Source organism: Physeter macrocephalus, unplaced genomic scaffold (genome assembly GCF_002837175.3).
Source record: "Physeter macrocephalus isolate SW-GA unplaced genomic scaffold, ASM283717v5 random_1642, whole genome shotgun sequence".
Lineage (NCBI taxonomy): Eukaryota > Metazoa > Chordata > Mammalia > Artiodactyla > Physeteridae > Physeter > Physeter macrocephalus.
The window spans coordinates 1-18,625 of record NW_021146687.1 but is presented as its reverse complement, the minus strand read 5'-3'; the positions used below and the strand labels follow the sequence as shown (position 1 = coordinate 18,625).

The following is an 18,625-nucleotide window of genomic DNA, read 5'->3' as shown; positions in this document are numbered from 1 at the left end:
AGCACAGGCTCCGGACGCGCAGGCCCAGGGGCCATGGCTCACGGGCCCGGCCGCTCTGTGGCACGTGGGATCTTCCCGGACCGGGGCACGAACCCATGTCCCCTGCATCGGCAGACGGACTCTCAACCACTGCGCCACCAGGGAAGCCCAAAGATAATTCTTGAAAATACTCTTGAATGGATTCTCATTCGATGATCAAGATAATTCTTAAATGAGGCTCCTTGAGTCTGTCCTTGGTGGATACTCCTGGAAACAACCTCTTTGGGCTTCATTCTAAGCTCTTTTTCATTCTCTGTTTCTCAATTCCTTAATTTGGTTGTCACCTTAGTGCTGCTACAAAGTGGTTGTACTGGGGCGAGGGGTTCATTATTCTTATTTCGGAATAACCTGAAGAATAACTTACAAATATATATGATCTGAAATGGATTGAGGGTAGAATTAAAATCTGATGTGATGTGATAGAAGATAAATCTCCAAGCCATAAGTCATTGAAAATAAAGTTGTCGAAAATGTAGAATTGCATAAATCCTTAGTTCTTCTACCTTTATACAGGATGATTGATGAAGATGTTTTACCTTGAAGTCTATTTCCTAGTCAAGCAATGGATATAAAAATAGAAAGAATAACTAACTCATAGTAACAGAACAGTGACAAAAACCAATAGGATTTTCATAACTAAAAACAAGAATAAAACATTCTTTTGCAGGAAGAAGGGGGCCTCATAATGACTCCCATATCTGGCAATATATGATCATTCCCCTTCCAGTTGCCATGGCTTCTGAGTCCTCACCAGGGTCACCCAGAAAATTCTTGGTGGAGTTAATTTGTTGAGTGCTTAAAAAAAATCATATTAGCAAATTGCTTTTCAGAAGCTGTTTCATCATACGTTTTGCTTACTGGCTTTTTATATACATGTGAATCTGGTATATTTCTTATTGCCATTAAAAACAAAAAAACCCTGCACTTTGTGGTATGCACTGTTTCAGTGCCTGGAAATTCTGAAGAACAAACTGTTATGTTTCTCAGAGAAAGTTCCCTGTTTAATGTAGAAAATGTTAAGCTGGAGATGATGAGAGGAGATGGGCCTGTCTCACTTAGCTATGGTTTTATTTACATCTCTTAAGCTAAGCAGATCTGGGTCTGATTAATTCTGATATGAGCCATCGCCTAGAAAGCTCAAGATGGTTTACTTTAAGAAGTGTCTGTCAGCAATTAAGTATGGGCTTCTTCTCCATTCAGTATGTATTAATATAACAGTACAAACTGCTTCGTAATGCAAAGGTCTCAAAATCTGAGACCTGTCAGATTTCTTTATTTTTCTAAATCAGCTTAAATCTGGCTCCAAGCCACCACTCCCCAACACTGAAATATCTAAGAGTGGACTTTTTCAGCTTGACTTCTCTTCTCTTAGGCTAAAAATGACGAGGTCAGGGGCTCCAGCCAGAGCTACCCGGGCACATTCATTCTGCAGCCACGCACCGGGTTACCCCTGGGGGGTCAGGCACTGCGGCCGCATCAGGCTGTGGGCCCGCCCCTGCACGTTCCTTGCCCACCCACCAAGGGCACCAGCCTCCATGGGTACCATGCAGCCACCTGGCATTTGAGATTCTGTCATCTCAGGGGCAGTGGATGGAAGCTGGACCCATATCACCACCTCTCTGAGAACCCATAGCTTCATCTCCTCTCCAAAGGTTGCAGCATTCCCACATCCCAGTTGGTCCACTGCCCTCTTATCCTCAAGGGCCCAGTGCCTCTATCTGCTCCCCCAGGGATGATCCACCTTAACACTCGTTGATAGGATATATGCCCCTTTACTCCTCTCAGAGGAATCTAATGCAGGGAGGAGGACATCCAAAACTTACGTTGTCACAATAACAAATACCTCCACAAGCCAGTGCTGCTACCTTTCAAGGAAGACAAAGCCAAAAATTACCAGCAGGAGCCTTTGGAGAGCTCCCAGTTCTTTTTCTCAACCAGATATATACTAGCTCAGTGGCTTAGTCTCATTATTATCTGATGCTTATTCAGATTATCCCCAATAAGCGTTTTAATACAGTAAGATCCGGCTTAAATAAACATCACTATGGTGCCTACTCTGGGCCGCTCCTGGAGCCCGAGCTTCCTCACGGCTACTTGGAGAAAACTCCCAGTGGCTCGTTGTACCCGTCTTGTTGGAGGAAGGTGGCTCGAGCTTAGGGAGCCGCAGGGGAGGGCACTGATCTCCGAGGAGGCTCTGAAATCAGGCTCCGTTCTCGTGTTTGTCTCTTACAGATGGAGCTCCCGGAGGCCTTTTCTGACCAACGGACATGCCCATCTGCCTTCCTCAACATGCTATCACTCAGCCTTTCCACAGCATCTCTGCTCAGCAACTACTGGTTTGTGGGCGTACAGAAGGTGCCCAAGCCCCTGTGCGGGAATGGTCTGCCAGCCAAGTGCTTTGACGTGCCGGTGCCCTTGGATGGACGCAGCACCAGCGCGTCATCCCAGGAGGTGGTGCGATACAGCTGGGAGACTGGGCATGACCGCTTCACCTTCCATGCCTTCCGGAGTGGCATGTGGCTCTCCTATGAGGAAATCGTGGAAGACCCAGGTGGCCCCTCACCCCACCCACCTGATATCTTTTCCCCACCAGGGATCTCATGCAGGCAAAGAATCAGTGGGATTCTTTGTACAGCCCTCACTCACCCCCGCCGGGCCTCACCTCCGCCTCGGGGTCTCCCCACTCTGCATCGTGTCCCTTCCCCATCAGACTCCCTCGTAATAAGGTCCAGAGTCCATCCATCTGGCGTTTCACCTCCAGTCTCGCTGGTTTCAAATAGCATTACCCTTAAAGGGTTTCATGCAGACTTTTTTTTTTTTAATTGGGGTAGAGTTCTTTTACAATGTTGTGTTAGTTTCTACCGTACAGCAAAGTGAAGTAGAGTCCTCTACTTCAAAAGTCTGCTCATGCAGACTTTTAACATTATGAGAATTTCCATCCCAGCGAGCTAGAGTTGCCTAGACTAAACGAGGAGAATATCATAGAAAAAGCCGGGGCTCTGCCCAGCTGTGACCTTATAGGAAGAACTTCATTCCTACAGGCCTTGATTTTCTCATTTGTGAGATGCAGGGCTCAGAGTAGATCGCCTTTAAATAAGACCCCAAAAGGGTGTTCTCATTCTAAGTGTTACTGCTACAGTTGAAAAGGTAGGGGAACTGAAGCCCAGAGAGGATAACTAGATTGTGGAAGTTGGACCCAGACAGACCCTCCCAGGTCTCACGCCGCTGGGTCTCACACTTGCAAAGCAGGCGCTGTGCCAGCCCATTAGGTAAGGGTCGTCCTCGGGTGGGGAGCAGCGGGGTTGAGGACACCCCCTCCTCCCTGCTCAAAGCATGCAAAGATTCCCCTGGTCGGGAAGATTTTCTAAAGCCCAGAACTGTGTACAGTTTGCAGTCTGCTGCTTCTCCCGATGTAGGCTAAGGGGAAAAGGAGATGGGACAGGATTATAATTCGCGTGTGTTTACATTTATACTTGGGTTATTATCGTGCCACTTAGCACTGCTCCAACTCCAGTCCCAGAAACAGTTTAGAGCCCTGCAGGCCAGTGGTACAGCAGGAGCAAAAGGTGCTGGTGAACCAATGCTGGGAACATTCCCCGGGGTGACTCAGGGAAGTGTACTCTTCGTTGTCAGGACTTGAGAGAGAAATTAATCTTGGATGACTCTGGCCTGTTTTGTTCATCCATCCATGCATCCTTCCCTGCTTCCAAAGAGACATTTATTGCCTGCCTACCACCTGCTGGGCAGGCCTGTGTAGGACCAAATGGAGCAGCACCGGGGATGGGACTGGGGAAAAGTCTGCATCCCTCATCCCAGGCAGCACCTCATCACCTTGTACCTTGTCTGTTTCAGGAGCGAGGTGCCGAAGCTTCCTTCAACTCACACTACCAACCGAGAGAGGTGAGAAAGGACTACTGGAATTTGCCACGTTGCAAGGCCCAGGTCACCCCACTCTCCGATCTGGAGGGAAGCGGTTGATGGAGAAGGCTTTCGTCCCCCACCTTCCCTTGGGGCTTGGGGCAAGTATGTGGCTTTGATAACAAATTTAGTTGCCATTGAGTTGGACCTCTGGGTAGCTAAACTGTACTGTGATCTCTTGCTTTTCTCTTCTTCTGAGCCCCACAGGGTGACACAAACTCCCACTAGGCTGACTCTCATTCCCATGCAGGAATGCAAAAAAGGAACAGTAGGGACAAATAAAGTCCACAAATAGAAATCCACCAACAGCTCTAACCTGCTCCAGTTGCCAAGCAACCATGTAGAAAGCTTGGGTTTTTCTTTTTTTTTTCCCCCCCGATAATTTTATCGTAACATAGAAAGAAGGGAGTCAAAGAGGGCAAAGAGGGGGTAGGGATGGGGGGAGGAAGAAGGGAAACAAAATGGATTGCTCCAAAATTCAACTTTAAAACAAAGGAGAAACAAAAATGATAACTAGCAAAGTCATATCCCTGCAAGATTTGGTGAAACTTGGATGATTTCTTCTCAAACCTCCCAAAGAGTATTTACAGTCAGTCACGTGTACTTGGCTACGTGCTGGGTACTGAGCAGAGCAAGAACAGAGCCCCAGGTTAAGGGCTGTCCCAGCTGCTTTCAGCTCTGTCTCCTCCTCTGGCGCTACGAGGCTCTCCACTTCTCATGGGCAGCATTTGTTCACCGCCGGTTCAGTTAGTTAACCGTCAGGGTGAGGGTTCTTCTCCCTCTGGTTTCTGACAGAGATCCTATGGTTATCACTGGGAGTCCAATTCGCCTACATCGCACTTGAACTCATCAGCTTCCTCCTCCTACTGATGGACTTGCTATTCACGGGGAACCCCGGCTGTGGCCTCAAGCTGAGCGCCTTCACCGCCATCTTCTCTGTCTTGTCAGGTGAGCATCTCCAGAGCTGGAGAGGAGGGTGGGTGTCCTCTGCTGCCTTTGAAGCGCTAGCGGGAAGGCTGGAGCCTCTGTCCCAAGGGAAGAAGGAGCCCCAAGGCAGTCTAAAGAATGGAGCCAGGAGACAACAGCACAGGCGTCTTTAATTTTAAATTGAAATAACAGGCGAAATGTTATATTAGATCATTATGTCCTTTGCTAAATGATTTCTCTCTAGGTTCTTGTTATTTGCAAGTGTTCTCGTTACGTACAACACAGTTTGGTTTACTTTTGAGTCGTGACATGCACACAGCTTTTCCACACTCTGTTGGATAAAGTGAGAGATGTGTGTAGACGAAGGATACGGCCCATACTGGGGATACAGGTGGGACAGAAGTCAAGGGAACAGCAGCCTGTGGGCAGCACTGACTCAGAAATGTTCCCAGAGCTTGAAAGCAAACATCTGGGGAAGCGATTGCAAATATGCCTTCAAGGAGAAGCCCCCACTGCAGAGCAGCCCCCCCGGAATGTGGTGGCATCGGGGTAATGGAACGTCTCGACATAGGCTGTACCTGATGCCAGATGAGGTACCCTGCCTTCTCTTCATCCCTCATCCCAGGTGTCCTTAGTCACCCAGAGGGCTGGGCCAGCAGGCCACCCCCATTCTCTCCCCACCTTCTGAGGAGGTACAGAGTGGATTCCTCGGGCTTATTTTTTCTGCTGATAAAGCCGTAACAAGTGCTTCTTCACCTGACATGTATGACGCCCTTGGGAAATGAGACTAATTTTGCGTGGCTCACGGAAATGATGCTCTCTGTTTTATATATTTTATGATTCAAGGTATTGGGAGACAGAGAAATGAAGAATTAGCCTTGCGATCTGGATTGGAGTCCATTCCTGTGAATGGCTCACTCTTCTCCTGTGACGAAGGGTGACTTCATCCTGCTTCCATCAAACTGTGTTAGAAATGAAACTTCCCCTACCCGTCTCTCTCTAACCCTTAAAGAACTAAGGGCTCAGTTAGTTTAGATTTCTCTCAAAAAGAGGGAAGCAGCAACCATGATGAAACACACACATTCAAGGGAAACACCCCCTTTGTTTGGGCTCCTCACCTTCTCCCTTGAGGAGCGCTCTCCATTCACTGCACAGGTACCGACTTGGACCTGCATGAACCGTCTGGGCTGAGTGCTAAGCACTTAACAGCGCTGGAAGGACAGTCCGTGCCGAAGAGGCATAGGGAAGCCTATACATGTCCGCCCGTCACAGGATCTCATCCCCTTTTCTCACGGTGTAACAGGTGCTATTGGATTCAGGGGCCTTTGATCTCTCCATCAGCCACCCGATCAGTTTAGCTCATTTTCCAGACTCATCGCTTCTCACCTTTTATCCATTTTCAAGCCATTCTGGGCATTTCAACTGCAGAGCTCAGACTTCAAAACTCCCATCAGAAGCATCCTCAGCCTGAGTCTAGTCCATCGGAGGCAGCAGAGAGGAGCACGCAGTAGCAGCGCGTAGCCTCTAAGCGTCACTTGGCCTCGCGAAATACCCCCCCACACACACACACACAACCTACACCACTCCTGGTGTCCCGGGCTTCCCATGATCATGGAAGACTTAGGGGTTTGACTTCCCCAGTTTTTAGGAATGTGTTTGATACAGTTCCCTGGTGTCTTTTTCTCTTTGTTGAATCCATCCAGCTTCTCTTCATCTCCAGCATCTCTTCCATCCTTTACAAACTCCCGTAAGCCAAGAACCACATTGTTTCCATAGGAGGCAAATCCCACTAGAGCAGCCTCTAATAATACCTCTAGATGTGTAGTCCGTGCTTCCTGAATGCCTCTCAGAGGCTCAACTTTGTGGACCCTAAGAGAGCTGGGTGCAAAACCAAGGAAGATGGAAGAGGTAGCTGGCAGGAAGTATGTGTGTCAGGGAAAGGAGGGATGCAGTGCCTCGGGCTGTGTCCACTGTGTCCAGCTGAGCTACAGGTCTATGGAATCTTGGAGATTATACGAGGGTAACTGTAGCTTGGGAAACAACCGTCCACAAAATTGTGTGGCAGGGCGGGAGTGAGTGAGTGTGTGTGTGTGTGTGTGTGTCTTACACACACACGTAAAATAAGCCACCAGGTATAAAAGAACACAGGACTTAACACTCATCAGTGCAGTGAAAATGAATCCGTTAAACTCCTAGCCTGACTTTAACACTATACGAGTCATTGTCTTTTCCTATGTAGGTTCCATGCAGAACCTACCCTAAGACAGACCAGATTCAGTCCTCTTTCCCACAGCTCTTTACCCGCAACGGGGTGGAAGGCAACACCATGAGATCCTAAAATCCCTAAGGCGGCATCGGCCTAGCTGACTAGTAGGAAGGGATCCCGGTATTTTCCTTTCAAGCCGGTAAGGAAGTCAGAGCCTTACGTTCCAGTTTTTTTTTGTATATTTGTCCCTAGCACGGCCTGGGTTTCCTTCACCTGCTGCATGGCGTCAGCTGTCACCACCTTCAACACGTACACCCAGCTGGTGCTGGAGTTCAAGTGCAAGCACAGTAAGAGCTGCAGAAGAGCCCCGCCGAGCTGCCTACTGCATCACCACCTACGTTTCCTTCGGGAGCTGGCGTGCACAGCCCACCCGAGGGGCCTTTGACCAGCTACCCCCAGTACCACCATCAGCCCGTCCGCTCCGTCTCCGGAGGAGTGGACTTCTCCTCAGAGCTACACACAAAGAATTTCAACACGGGACCAGCTGGGAGCCTCAGGAAGAGGCGGCCGGGTCATCTGTAGAGGAAGATCAGTGTTAGGAGTTAGTGGGTTTGGAGAGCAGGCTGAGCCCTACCTTACATGTTGTTACCAACACGTGCTTAAGCCGAAGTCTGTTTCTTGAGCGTGATTTTCAGAGGTTAAGAACAAGGGTATTTAAAGTCCAAGTCCAGGGGGCGTGTGCCCGGGTGCCCGGTGCCCTCGCTCCCTTTTCTGTCACAGCTTGGTCTCACCCCCACCCCCTCCCCCCGTGTCACTCATTCAGAAGTCCCCTCTCGCCTTTCTGATGGTTGGTTATATGCCAGGTTCTGCGAGATAAAAAGAGGAGTAAAATATAGTTCCTGCCCTTTAGAGGCCGACCAACTTGGTCATCTGTCCTGGATTTGGAAGAATGGAGGTGGGTAGTTGGTGGTGGCTCAGCCTTCCGCGGTGCGCTCGACTTTTCCTGGAAGCCACACGCTGGAGGGCTCTCCTAGGAGCTCTGACCTGTGGAGCGGGCGTCCTCCGCCCTGCCGACCACGGTGTCCTGCATCCCCGCGACAGGGAGCATATCACGACACGTTAATGACACATTATCCTCAGAGCCATCAGGAGACTAGGACACACGAGAAGGCTCCTGCAGCCTGCGGGGACAGGCCACCCCCAGAACGGCCCACTGAGGCCATGCGGACAGGATGGCGGCTCCCCAGCGACCAGGCTGCAGCCCATACACTCCCCTCTAAGCCCCACCTTGCATCCATCCACTCACCCTTTCTCTTTTCCGTCAGGGAAAACCCACCATCCTTGATGGCTGAGAAGAATGAGAAGAGCACACACGTATGCTCCTATACACGGTGTTTATTTGTTCTGTAACGATTCACATTTTAAACAGTGCTTCCTGAAAACGTACCAGCTGGCTCTTCTTTAACACAGGCAATGAGGGCGGCCATTCACATTAGAAGGGGGGGTGACCACACTAGAAGGGGGAGCAGAGTCCCTCTGGGGGTGGGGAGGACGTCGTCTAGGGTAGAGGGCTTGCGCGGGAAGGAAAGAGGAGAGACTGCGGGAAGGAACACCCCGGCATTCACTGAAGTCAATACTCTTTCTAAGTAGTGCTTGATTGGCTCTGCTGGCAACCCCAAAAGGGGCTGACGTCTGGCTGGGGGGTGGCCTGCGAGGAGAAGGAAGTTTAGGGACACATTTGACAAGAGACCAGCACCCACACCGATCAGGTGAGGCTTCCTCCATCTTCAGCCACCATTTGCCCCCCCTGTACTGGCTGCAGGAGGAAGAAGAAACCTAGAGCTTGTGTCCTGTGGTTAGCAAGAGAGATTCAGACTGATCAGAGCCCAAACAATCTACGTGAAGTTAGTCTGCGAACACACCACAAAGAATTTAGGGGCGCTGTTTTCCCTAGCTGCTGCTTAGGTGTTTCTGGGACTCACCCAGCATAAATATAGTCTCCTGCCCCGAACAGTCCTCCCAAACCAGATCCTCCGCCAACAACTTTGCATTTGACTCCTGCCTGAGGCGGCTGGCAGCGCTGAAGCCTCCACGTGGTAGAGAACGAGGGGGCCCAGCCCAGGCCGCCACTCAGGCTTCAGGTACTCGGCTGACCATGCATCAGTGCCGAGAATTCTCTATTAGACTGAACTAGATCCCACGCCCTTCTACCCAGGCAGATTCAAACCCTAGAAGTGAACCTGGAATCAATCCCATACTCTTGGGGGTCTCCTAATTGTTCTCCCAAGTTCGCAATAAGCTGGACCCACACGTGCCTTCCAGAGTGTTGAAACCAAATCTGCTTTCAGGGATTTCAGGCGGGGAGGGGGGCAGGAAGGGGGCAGAAACCTGGCGAGGCCAGTCTACAGGCCAGGCAACAGGCCTGCTTACAGCTCTGGCTACCAACCTTCGGGTACGTCACAACGCCTACCGGTGGGCAATTCAGACATACCCCTTTAAATCTGGCTTCCCGATGTGCTGGAATCTCTTTAGTAACACAAGCTGAAAAGACACGGGCTCAAGTAAAGAGAGAGCCCGAGTGCCCTCAGGGTTGACCTATCAAAATTATTCGAGAAGAACAGCGGTTGGTTCTCCCCCAGCTAACGTGGGATTCTCTGCTATATAAACAATGCCCTCGAAGTTCAGGGGAGAACCTGATAAAGTAACGTATTCATACAGAAGAAGGAAGAAATAAGCTCTGGAGATAATTCTAAAGAACTTCTCCATTTATAAAAGCTACAGTATTTACATAGACATTTTCTCAAAATAGAAACAATGACCTAGAAGTTTAGGGGAGAACCTGATAAAGTAACGTATTCATACAGAAGAAGGAAGAAATAAGCTCTGGAGATAATTCTAAAGAACTTCTCCATTTATAAAAGCTATAGTATTTACATAGACATTTTCTCAAAATAGGAACAATGGCCTAGAAGTTCAGGGGAGAACCTGATAAAGTAACGTATTCATACAGAAGAAGGAAGAAATAAGCTCTGGAGATAATTCTAAAGAACTTCTCCATTTATAAAAGCTACAGTATTTACATAGACGTTTTCTCAAAATAGAAACAATGACCTAGAAGTTTAGGGGAGAACCTGATAAAGTAACGTATTCATACAGAAGAAGGAAGAAATAAGCTCTGGAGATAATTCTAAAGAACTTCTCCATTTATAAAAGCTACAGTATTTACATAGACGTTTTCTCAAAATAGGAACAATGGCCTAGAAGTTTAGGGGAGAACCTGATAAAGTAACGTATTCATACAGAAGAAGGAAGAAATAAGCTCTGGAGATAATTCTAAAGAACTTCTCCATTTATAAAAGCTATAGTATTTACACAGAGATTTTCTCAAAATAGAAACAATGACCTAGAAGGTTAGGGGAGAACCTGATAAAGTAACATATCCATACAGGAGAAGGAAGAAGCAAGCTCTGGGGATAATCGCAAAGAACTTCTCCATTCATAAAAGCTATAGTATTTACACAGACATATTCTCAAAATACTCTGCTTCAAAGGCTCTACAAGGAAGGGAGGGTACAGGGCAGAATGGTTGCATGCTGGACTCAAGGAGCCAAAGTCCAGAAACAGCTTTGCTCTCATGCAAGCAAAGCAAAAATATCCCTGAATAAAAGAGAGCAAAAGGAGAGGCTGAGAAAGCAGGGCCGAGATGAAGGGGATGAGGCTGCCAGCCTCAGGCATTCCCGACTTGAGTTTTCCTCTAAGCTGTGGACGGCGCACACCGAAGCACGTCCGAAGTGCCCACGGTAAAAACGGTCGTGACTGGAAGAACTACCCGAACCACGTCAAAACCTATGGACCTTGTCAGAGGTGGGGCGTTGAAACTTCTCCTGCTCCCCTTCTGACAGGAACAGGGTTTTTGTTATGGTCACTGAATACAGAGCAAAGGGACATGTGAGGAGAGAGGAGACAGGAGCCACAAAACAAGGAAGAGATGAGGATTCCGGGTGGCTCGCGCCATCCTCGTGTCAGTCTTTCTCGCTACTGCAGCCACGGGACAGGCAGGGGGAGACGAAGGGGAGAAATGCTGAGGGGCCCTCCAAGTCAGAGGTAGGCTATCTGGGAGTCTCAAGAGGCCCAAACCAACCAGATGTGTTTCGGACAGATGAGAACCGGGGTCCCTGGAGCTTAGGACATACTTATCTAGAGAAGGTTTCATCACCACACCAACAGATACACACTCAGGGCGTAACGCACAACAAAACGTTCCGGGGAAGGACTTCACTGGAAGTTCCCAGCAAGGGTTCATAAATTAGACACACAAAAAATAACACAAGGTTCACACTTCCAAACTATCCACACCGAACACCTAGAAGGGGTTAATTAGGGGGTTGGAAGGGCAGCACCCCAGCCAAACGGATCGTGCTGTTGTCCAAGACCTCCAAGTGCCTTCCAAAGTGTCTGGCAACATTGACGCAGACGTGGTGGAGGGGGTGACAGAGGTCGTCCTCTCCGGCCGGAGAGAGACAGTACCATTCAGTTCACTTCTTCTGCAACTGAGGAGTCCAGCAGCCTAGATCTAGGGAGAAGAGTGCAAGTATCAATGACTTTAATTTTTTTCACGGTAGAGACATGGAGGGACCCTACATGTCAGAATATCCCTCTATTTTCCCGTCCTTTTGTCTATAGCCCCAGTGGTTTGTAAGTGTCCCTCCAGAAAGGCCCAGAGACTTTACCTTTTTCCATGATACGCTCTTAAACACTGAACTAGACCACGGTATTTTCAGAGGGGTGGAAGGGAGCGCTGCATTCGGAGCAAGATAATTCTTCGTGGTGTGTAACTGCCACAGGCCCTGCACAATGCTGGAACAGCAAGCCCTCACCCGGAAAAGGCCAGGGGTAACAGTAAAAGCCAGGAGCCCACACCTCCAAATGTCTCCTAAGAGAGATGGTACCATTTCCAGCTCAAAACAACTGAGTAGTAGTTCATGGTCATGAAGTACCCTTACAAAATAACACTGGTTGAAAATAACTGTTTCCTGATACCCGGCTACTCGAGAAGGCTCCCACTCCCCAAATCTTCTAAAGAGCAGACTCGGGGTTGGTAGTATGTGTCTTCAACCCTCAGTAGTAACCAAACATTTCTTTCACAAGCTCTTCACCTGGTATGGAGAGCCAACGAACTTTATCCTAGAGAGGAATCTTCGCAGCTCCCCGCGGCCAATTTTGGGGGCCGTCTCCTTTAGCTGGACCACTTGGCCCTCCATCAGTGCCCACCGCAGACTAAGCTTACTGACCACCAGGGGTGCTGGATGCCCTTCAGAGCTTGGCCCTGTTGTCCTGGTAACATAAAAGGCATCCTTCCAGAGGTCGTTGATCCCAACTGAGGAAAGACAAATACAAGAGCAGTTAACAAGGACAGAAAACCTCAGCTAGCAGGGGAGTGGTTTGGTTTGGCAACTGGATTCATTCACTCATTTCCTCCTTCGCTGATTCACAGAAGAAGTTTACTGAGCGCCTAATCAACGCAAGGCACTGACTAGACAATGGGTGCCCAGGGGTGCAAAGCAGCAAATTCTCAGCCTCTGTACCTGTGCTTCTCCGAAGCTACTTCTAAGAAAGCCCCAGATCAGGAAGTGAGAGGAACGGCCAACTGTGGCGACAATTTGGTAGAAAAGTGAGTACAACAAACGAGAAATTCTGAGAATTCCTAGACTGTCGGTACCTGGTGGCGTAAGCTATGTACATAGCCAGTGTTTATTTTGCCTCATCTACAAACCAGGTATTGTAATAAAAATGGTCTTGATTCTTAATGACCATTATGTAACGTTCACTGAGTCACAATTTATGCTACTGTTGAAAAAGAGGTCATTTAGATCCAGTCACAGGATTTTGCAAACTCACACCTCCCCACCGCGGCCCTGCCACGCACGAAGCCAGTAGGCAGGAGCGCTCGCAAGTTCCAGATGAGCTTCTTCCCAGTGCAGCCCAGTGGGCCCAGGGTCACAGCACCAACCTCACCTTCAAGGCAAACGAGTTTGTAAAGAGACAGCAAGTCTTTGAATGGCAGGGGAATACGGAAAAGAAGTAAAGAAAGGAACCGTGGCCGGCCTGGCCGGCCCCAGCAGGACGGCAGGCTCCCAGAGGCCAGTGTGGGACGGGACCCTCCAAGGAAGGGACCATCGGACGATCCCAGACCAGCTGCGGTGGCCAACTTTCCAGGGCTTTGCATTACCGGTCTCTAATATGTGACCCCAGTTTTGCTCTGTGATACTATTTAGATGCACATATAAAGTAGAACACTTCCAAATGTTAACGGCGGTTACGAGTGGTCAGATTACGGGTGATTTTTCTTTTTCCCTTTTTCTCCTGGCGCCAGTTTCTATGCGATGGTCACGTGCACTTTAGTCCAAAGAAAGTCTCCACTGAGCCTAAATGACTGCCCTGAGGAAACATCCTGCCTCTGCTTTACCCTCTGCAGTGAATTCCAGGTCCTAAGCTCCTGCGAGGTCGAGAAACTCGTCTGATTTGTATTCCCAGCACCGGGCACAGCGGCTGATGCTCAGCAAACATCTGCTGAAACGTTAGCTCCTGGACCCCTGGGGACGGGGTAACACTGCCCCGCGGCTTCCAGCATGTTTGGAGGCTGCGGGTCCTCCCCCCGTGAGCCGGGTGCTCCCGCCAGAGGGCGCTCGCAGGCGATGGCCCCGGGCACCAGGGCCACCAGGGGAAATGCACGAGAGCAGCTCGGCGCGCGCTCGTCCCGCTGTCATCTGCAGGCACACACCCTCCCCTTGGTGGGACGATGGCATCACCCTCGCCACGGCCAGCACACCCCCTCCCCTCCTCTGTGTACACAGACCCCACCGTCCCCGGGACTTACCCTCTGAAGCCGTCACGGTGCCGGTGGCATTGGCCAGATCCAGAAGAATGGAGGGGAAGGCTGGATGCAGGAGGTACAGGTGGTGAAGGCTGGGTGGCTCGGTTCCCAGGACGACATCCTGAAAACGAGCAACAGTGACAGTAAAGGTCAGTCCACACACCGGCTACAATGTCACTCAGATGAAAGGGTGGTGATTACCCATCCCCTGCGATCCCAACCATGAGGGTGTGTTTGAGAGAAACTCCCACATACGAGAGACACGTCATTTCAAAGAGCTGAAGGCACTGATTAAACACTAACTTCTTCAAACCACTAGAGCTAGAAAATGCTTTCTCCCTTATAAGAAAAAGAAAGGAAGGAAGGAAATGGGCGTGCCCCAGGACAGAAAGTGACAGGGGCCCTCACAGTCTGGTGCCAGCGGAGTATTAGGAACAGGTTCTTCCCTGACAGCAGGCGGGGCGGGGGGGGGGGGGGCCTTCGTGGAGGCAAAATCTGCATCTAAAAAAATACATTGAGCCAAAGACATTTGCTTTCACTGGATATTGAAGCCAGTCGCAAGAGTCAGGCTAAAAAAAAAAAAATCACAAAAATCTTATCCGTTCCTGAAATAAACAGGAACGGACCAAACAGAACTCACTAATCGTAAAATAAAAATTCCAAGGCCTGATGGTGCAGTGGTTGAGAATCCACCTGCCCGTGCAGGGGACACGGGTTCGAGCCCTGGTCCGGGAAGATCCCACATGCCACGGAACAACCAAGCCCGTGCTCCAGAACTACTGAGCCTGCGCTCTAGAGCCCACGAGCCACAACCACTGAGCCCGCGAGCCACATCTACTGAAGCCCGCGCGCCTAGAGCCCGTGCTCCGCAACAAAGAGAAGCCACCGCAGTGAGAAGCCCACGTACCGCGATGAAGAGTAGCCCCCACGCGACACAACTGAAGTGAGTGTCAGCCCCGCTTCCACGCTGTCAGCAGGGGAGGGGACACTCAGGCGGGAAGCTCGCGGTGCACTCCCACCACTGTCACAGAGCAGAAGAGGGCTTTCCCACACACCTCAGCATCCCAGCACCGGCTCAGCTAACATGACAAGAAAATAGCCCAACTCCCTCCTCACTGCCTGTGGCATGGTGCCCAAACTCCTTAGCGTGAAAACCAAGGTCTTGATGCCTTTCGACCCCAATCTGCCTTCCTTGGCCTCCTACGATTATATGCCTATGCACCCCACGCTCTAAGAACGCCTGTGAAACAAGCACACGCTTCACTTGACTTTACGTGACCTTGGCCAATCTTATTCCCCCTTAGACGTCTTCCTCGTGAGCCCATTTCCACACGTTAAAACACCTCTTGTCCGGAGGTCCCCAACTCGATGCCACTTCTCTCAAGAAAAGCTCCCTAATCGCCCCCAACAAAATGACTACCCCCCTCCCTTTGTGCTCCCGTCTAAACTTCCTATGTGCACCTCTATTACAGCATTGGTAATATGCCTTTGTCTTGTGGCCATTTATAGACACTTACATTTGAGAGTCATCTGATCCGAGCCCCTCATTTTATTAAAGGAGGAAACCAGGAAGTTAAATGTTAGGTAGATTGCCCACATTCACACGTCAGGGAACCGCAGAGTTAGGACAACCATTTATGGAAATCTGATCCGAAAGCGAGGGACCACGTTAGCATCTTCACTGACGGATAAAGAGCATGAGGCTCCAAAAAGCTAAGTCCCAGAGCGCAGGGCGAATGAACGCAGGGCTCTCCCTCTGTCAGGCTGCCCGATCGCCAGGGGCCGTCCGTCTTCTCCTGCAGAGGGCAGCACTGTTCCTAGTTTACACCCCGAGGTCCCTGGCACACAGTAGGGGCTGGTCAGCTGTGTTTAGCTGGGCTAAATCAGGGTGAGTCTTACTCAAAATCCCCAGGTACCTTGTAGAGGTGGCCCCGTGCCTCCTCAACCCCGTTAAAGTGCTGCAGGACAGCATTTAAGACATTCTCGGGCTTCCCTGGTGGCGCAGTGGTTGAGAATCTGCCTGCTAATGCAGGGGACACAGGTTCGAGCCCTGGTCTGGGAAGATCCCACATGACGCGGATCAACTAGGCCCGTAAGCCACAACTACTGAGCCTGCGCGTCTGGAGCCTGTGCTCCGCAACAAGAGAGGCCGCGATAGTGAGAGGCCCGCGCACCGCGTTGTAGAGTGGCCCCCGCTTGCCACAACTAGTGAAAGCCCTCGCACAGAAACGAAGACCCAACACAGCCAAAAATAAATAAATAAAAAAGCCAAGCATTTGAAGCCCTTTAAAAAAAAAAAAAAAAAGTTTAAAAAAAAAAAAAGACATTCTCAAACCTGCCTTCCGTGTATCGGAGCTTCTCTCCCATGATCCCCCAGGTGAACCCTCACCTTCAGCCCAGCGTCGCCCCCCCTGCTTTGCCACCCTGCGGCCCCGCCCATTTCCGAAATCTCCGCTTATTCACCTCAAAGCCCAGCCTCAGCCCCCATGAAACCCTCCCTGCCCACTGCAGACCAGGCATGGATATTTCTCTTCAACAGCTGCAGCACATAGGAAACATCTGTTAACATGAGTCTAGACTTCACCCTCTACCTGCGCCTCCCACTGTCAGGAGCCAGCGGCTGGGAGCCGCTGTCAGCTTTCGCTGCTCAGCGGAAAGGCAGAGCGGACGGAGCACAGCTCAGAAGGAAGCAGGTTCCTGCCCTGCCCACCCGAGGGCTGTTTCGTCTCTACCCACGACTGCCTGGTCGCGCGGCTGGTCTGATAACACCTCCGGACCCACTCAGCCCCGAGAGCTGCTGCCACCTGACAAAGTGACCGAGGGACCCTCCCAGGCTCGCTCACAGGATCGGGCGACGCAGCTGACAGCCCTCCAGCCCAGAAGAGGAAGACAGACTTCTGGTCCACGGCGGCTGCTGAGGTGGCCGGGGTTTCTTCCATGTGACACGGAGCGCTGTAACTCCAAACGACCATGCCAGAGTCCCCATCCACCACCATCACCTGCAGAAGGGAAGACGGTGAGCACAGGCCATCCTCAGAGAGACGGCGGAAAACACACGCGCACCCAAACAAAAACCCACGGACATGCAGATACCACATACATTACCAGGCGGAGCTCACCAGATGCGAACAACGGGGTGTTCAGAGAGCGTTAAATAGCAACTAGGCCCAGGACCCTAGATAGAGTCTAAAGGACTGCAGCCTTCCCAGGTGGGAAGGGATATTATAAATCATCTAGGCCTCCTCGCGTCCTCAGATGAGGGGATGGAGGCTCAGGGACGGGAAGTGACGCTGATTATTCTGCGTTCGGGACAGTCCTGGACGGAGCAGCCATCCCACCGTGGAGGGGCTGAAACCCAAGCCTCATCCCTTCCCTCCAGCGACGCAGCTGCCACGATTACGGGGAACATGATTCGGAGACAGCTCTGTCGCGTCCCCTGCGCTAAAAGCTTTACAAGCTTGACTCTGTCGTGTGCGTCCTGGCAGGCGCAGCTCAGCCCAAAGGGAGTCTCAAATTTAAAAAAGCATAGTCTGAACAGGCACAAAAACATAAAACGAAGAGAAAAATTCACTCCTTAGTTGCATCTCTCAAGGGATAATTAAGGGGATTAGATTTATAATCCCCCGGCAACACTTGTCATCTCCTGTCACCCCAAATACCTCACACCGCACAGTTCTAGAACAAAACAGCCTCTCCTTCGCCAAAATCGCCAAGAAACTCCTCCATCACCTCCAGCCCCAGCATCTCCACGGCCTCTCTCCTCGGTGTCTCTGCCCTGCACCTCCCTCAACAATCCCTTCCGGGTGCCCCCAGCGTCCTGGGCCTGCCGTTCTCTGCCCAGGATCAGACTCTGCTTCGCCGAGAGCAAGCAGAGGGGAAGCAGGCTAGCAGTCCAAGATTCCCTTCCTTAGTCTCGGGGAGAAAAGAAGTCTAGAGACACTGCACTAAAACACTTTATTTAGCCAGGGACACATATTACTCCATTTAACTGTCATGACAACCCTATGAAGGCAAGTGGTCTTATTACTCCCGTTTCACAGAGGCAGAAACTACAGCTGGGTGAGACGGTGCCATCTGCCAAGGTCACCAATTAGTAGTGGAGTCAGGGACTAAAACCCAAGCCTGAACCCTCAGCATCTCAGCTCTGAACCAACCCATATGTACCCTTCTTCCTTCATCCTGCTGCGAAAGCCAACGGACATTTCAGTCTCTACCTGAATTATCTTTGAAACACACTCAGACACCGCTTCCTTCCTGTCTAGCACTGCCGGAAGAGTCTCCCCGAAGTGGTACTTGTGTCCTCGGATCTGTCCCCTACTCATGACTAAATAGCCCTAGGCTCTACGCCTCATCTGAATTCCGCAGCCTGGCTTTCAGTCCCTCCACCAGCTGAGCGCGTCCTCACCGCTCTGTTAGGAGGGCCCCTCTGTCCAGCCCCCTATATCCATCCAGCAAACCTCTTCTCTGCTCTCGTGACTCTGCACATCTAACGCCCAACCGACGGGAAGCATCTCTCGACACCCTTCGCTCCATCAGCTCCCCAAGTCCCTGTGGCATCGTGCGAACTTCCGTTCCAGCACTTACCACGACGTACGAGGTACAGGCACCCCGGTGACTGAACCACACGAGGCAGTGGCTTGTTCTCATTGACGCTGTGTCTC

The 18,625-nt window shown here is 50.7% G+C and overlaps 2 protein-coding genes across 3 annotated transcripts; one reads left to right on the top strand and one right to left on the bottom strand.

Moving 5' to 3' along the window:
• The first annotated feature begins 2,262 nt into the window (after positions 1-2,262).
• GSG1 (germ cell associated 1) lies at positions 2,263-8,930 on the top strand. Its single transcript, XM_028486938.1, has 5 exons — positions 2,263-2,590; positions 3,892-3,939; positions 4,753-4,905; positions 7,343-7,548; positions 8,913-8,930. The coding sequence occupies exons 1-5, from the start codon at positions 2,272-2,274 to the stop codon at positions 8,928-8,930; spliced, it is 744 nt and encodes a 247-aa protein (XP_028342739.1). The 5' UTR covers positions 2,263-2,271.
• Positions 8,476-17,232, bottom strand: LOC114485470 (protein FAM234B-like). Of its 2 annotated transcripts, none has more exons than XM_055083539.1 (4): positions 16,808-17,232; positions 13,968-14,085; positions 12,247-12,467; positions 8,476-11,663 (listed from the first exon to the last, which is right to left on the bottom strand). In XM_055083539.1, exons 1-4 carry the CDS (start codon positions 17,060-17,062, stop codon positions 11,658-11,660), a joined length of 600 nt encoding a protein of 199 aa, XP_054939514.1. In that variant the 5' UTR covers positions 17,063-17,232; the 3' UTR covers positions 8,476-11,657. The 2 variants fall into 2 exon arrangements, with proteins under 2 accessions (XP_054939514.1, XP_054939515.1); XM_055083540.1 differs by having other exon boundaries at positions 12,382-12,467; positions 16,808-16,983.
• Positions 17,233-18,625: the final 1,393 nt, after the last annotated feature.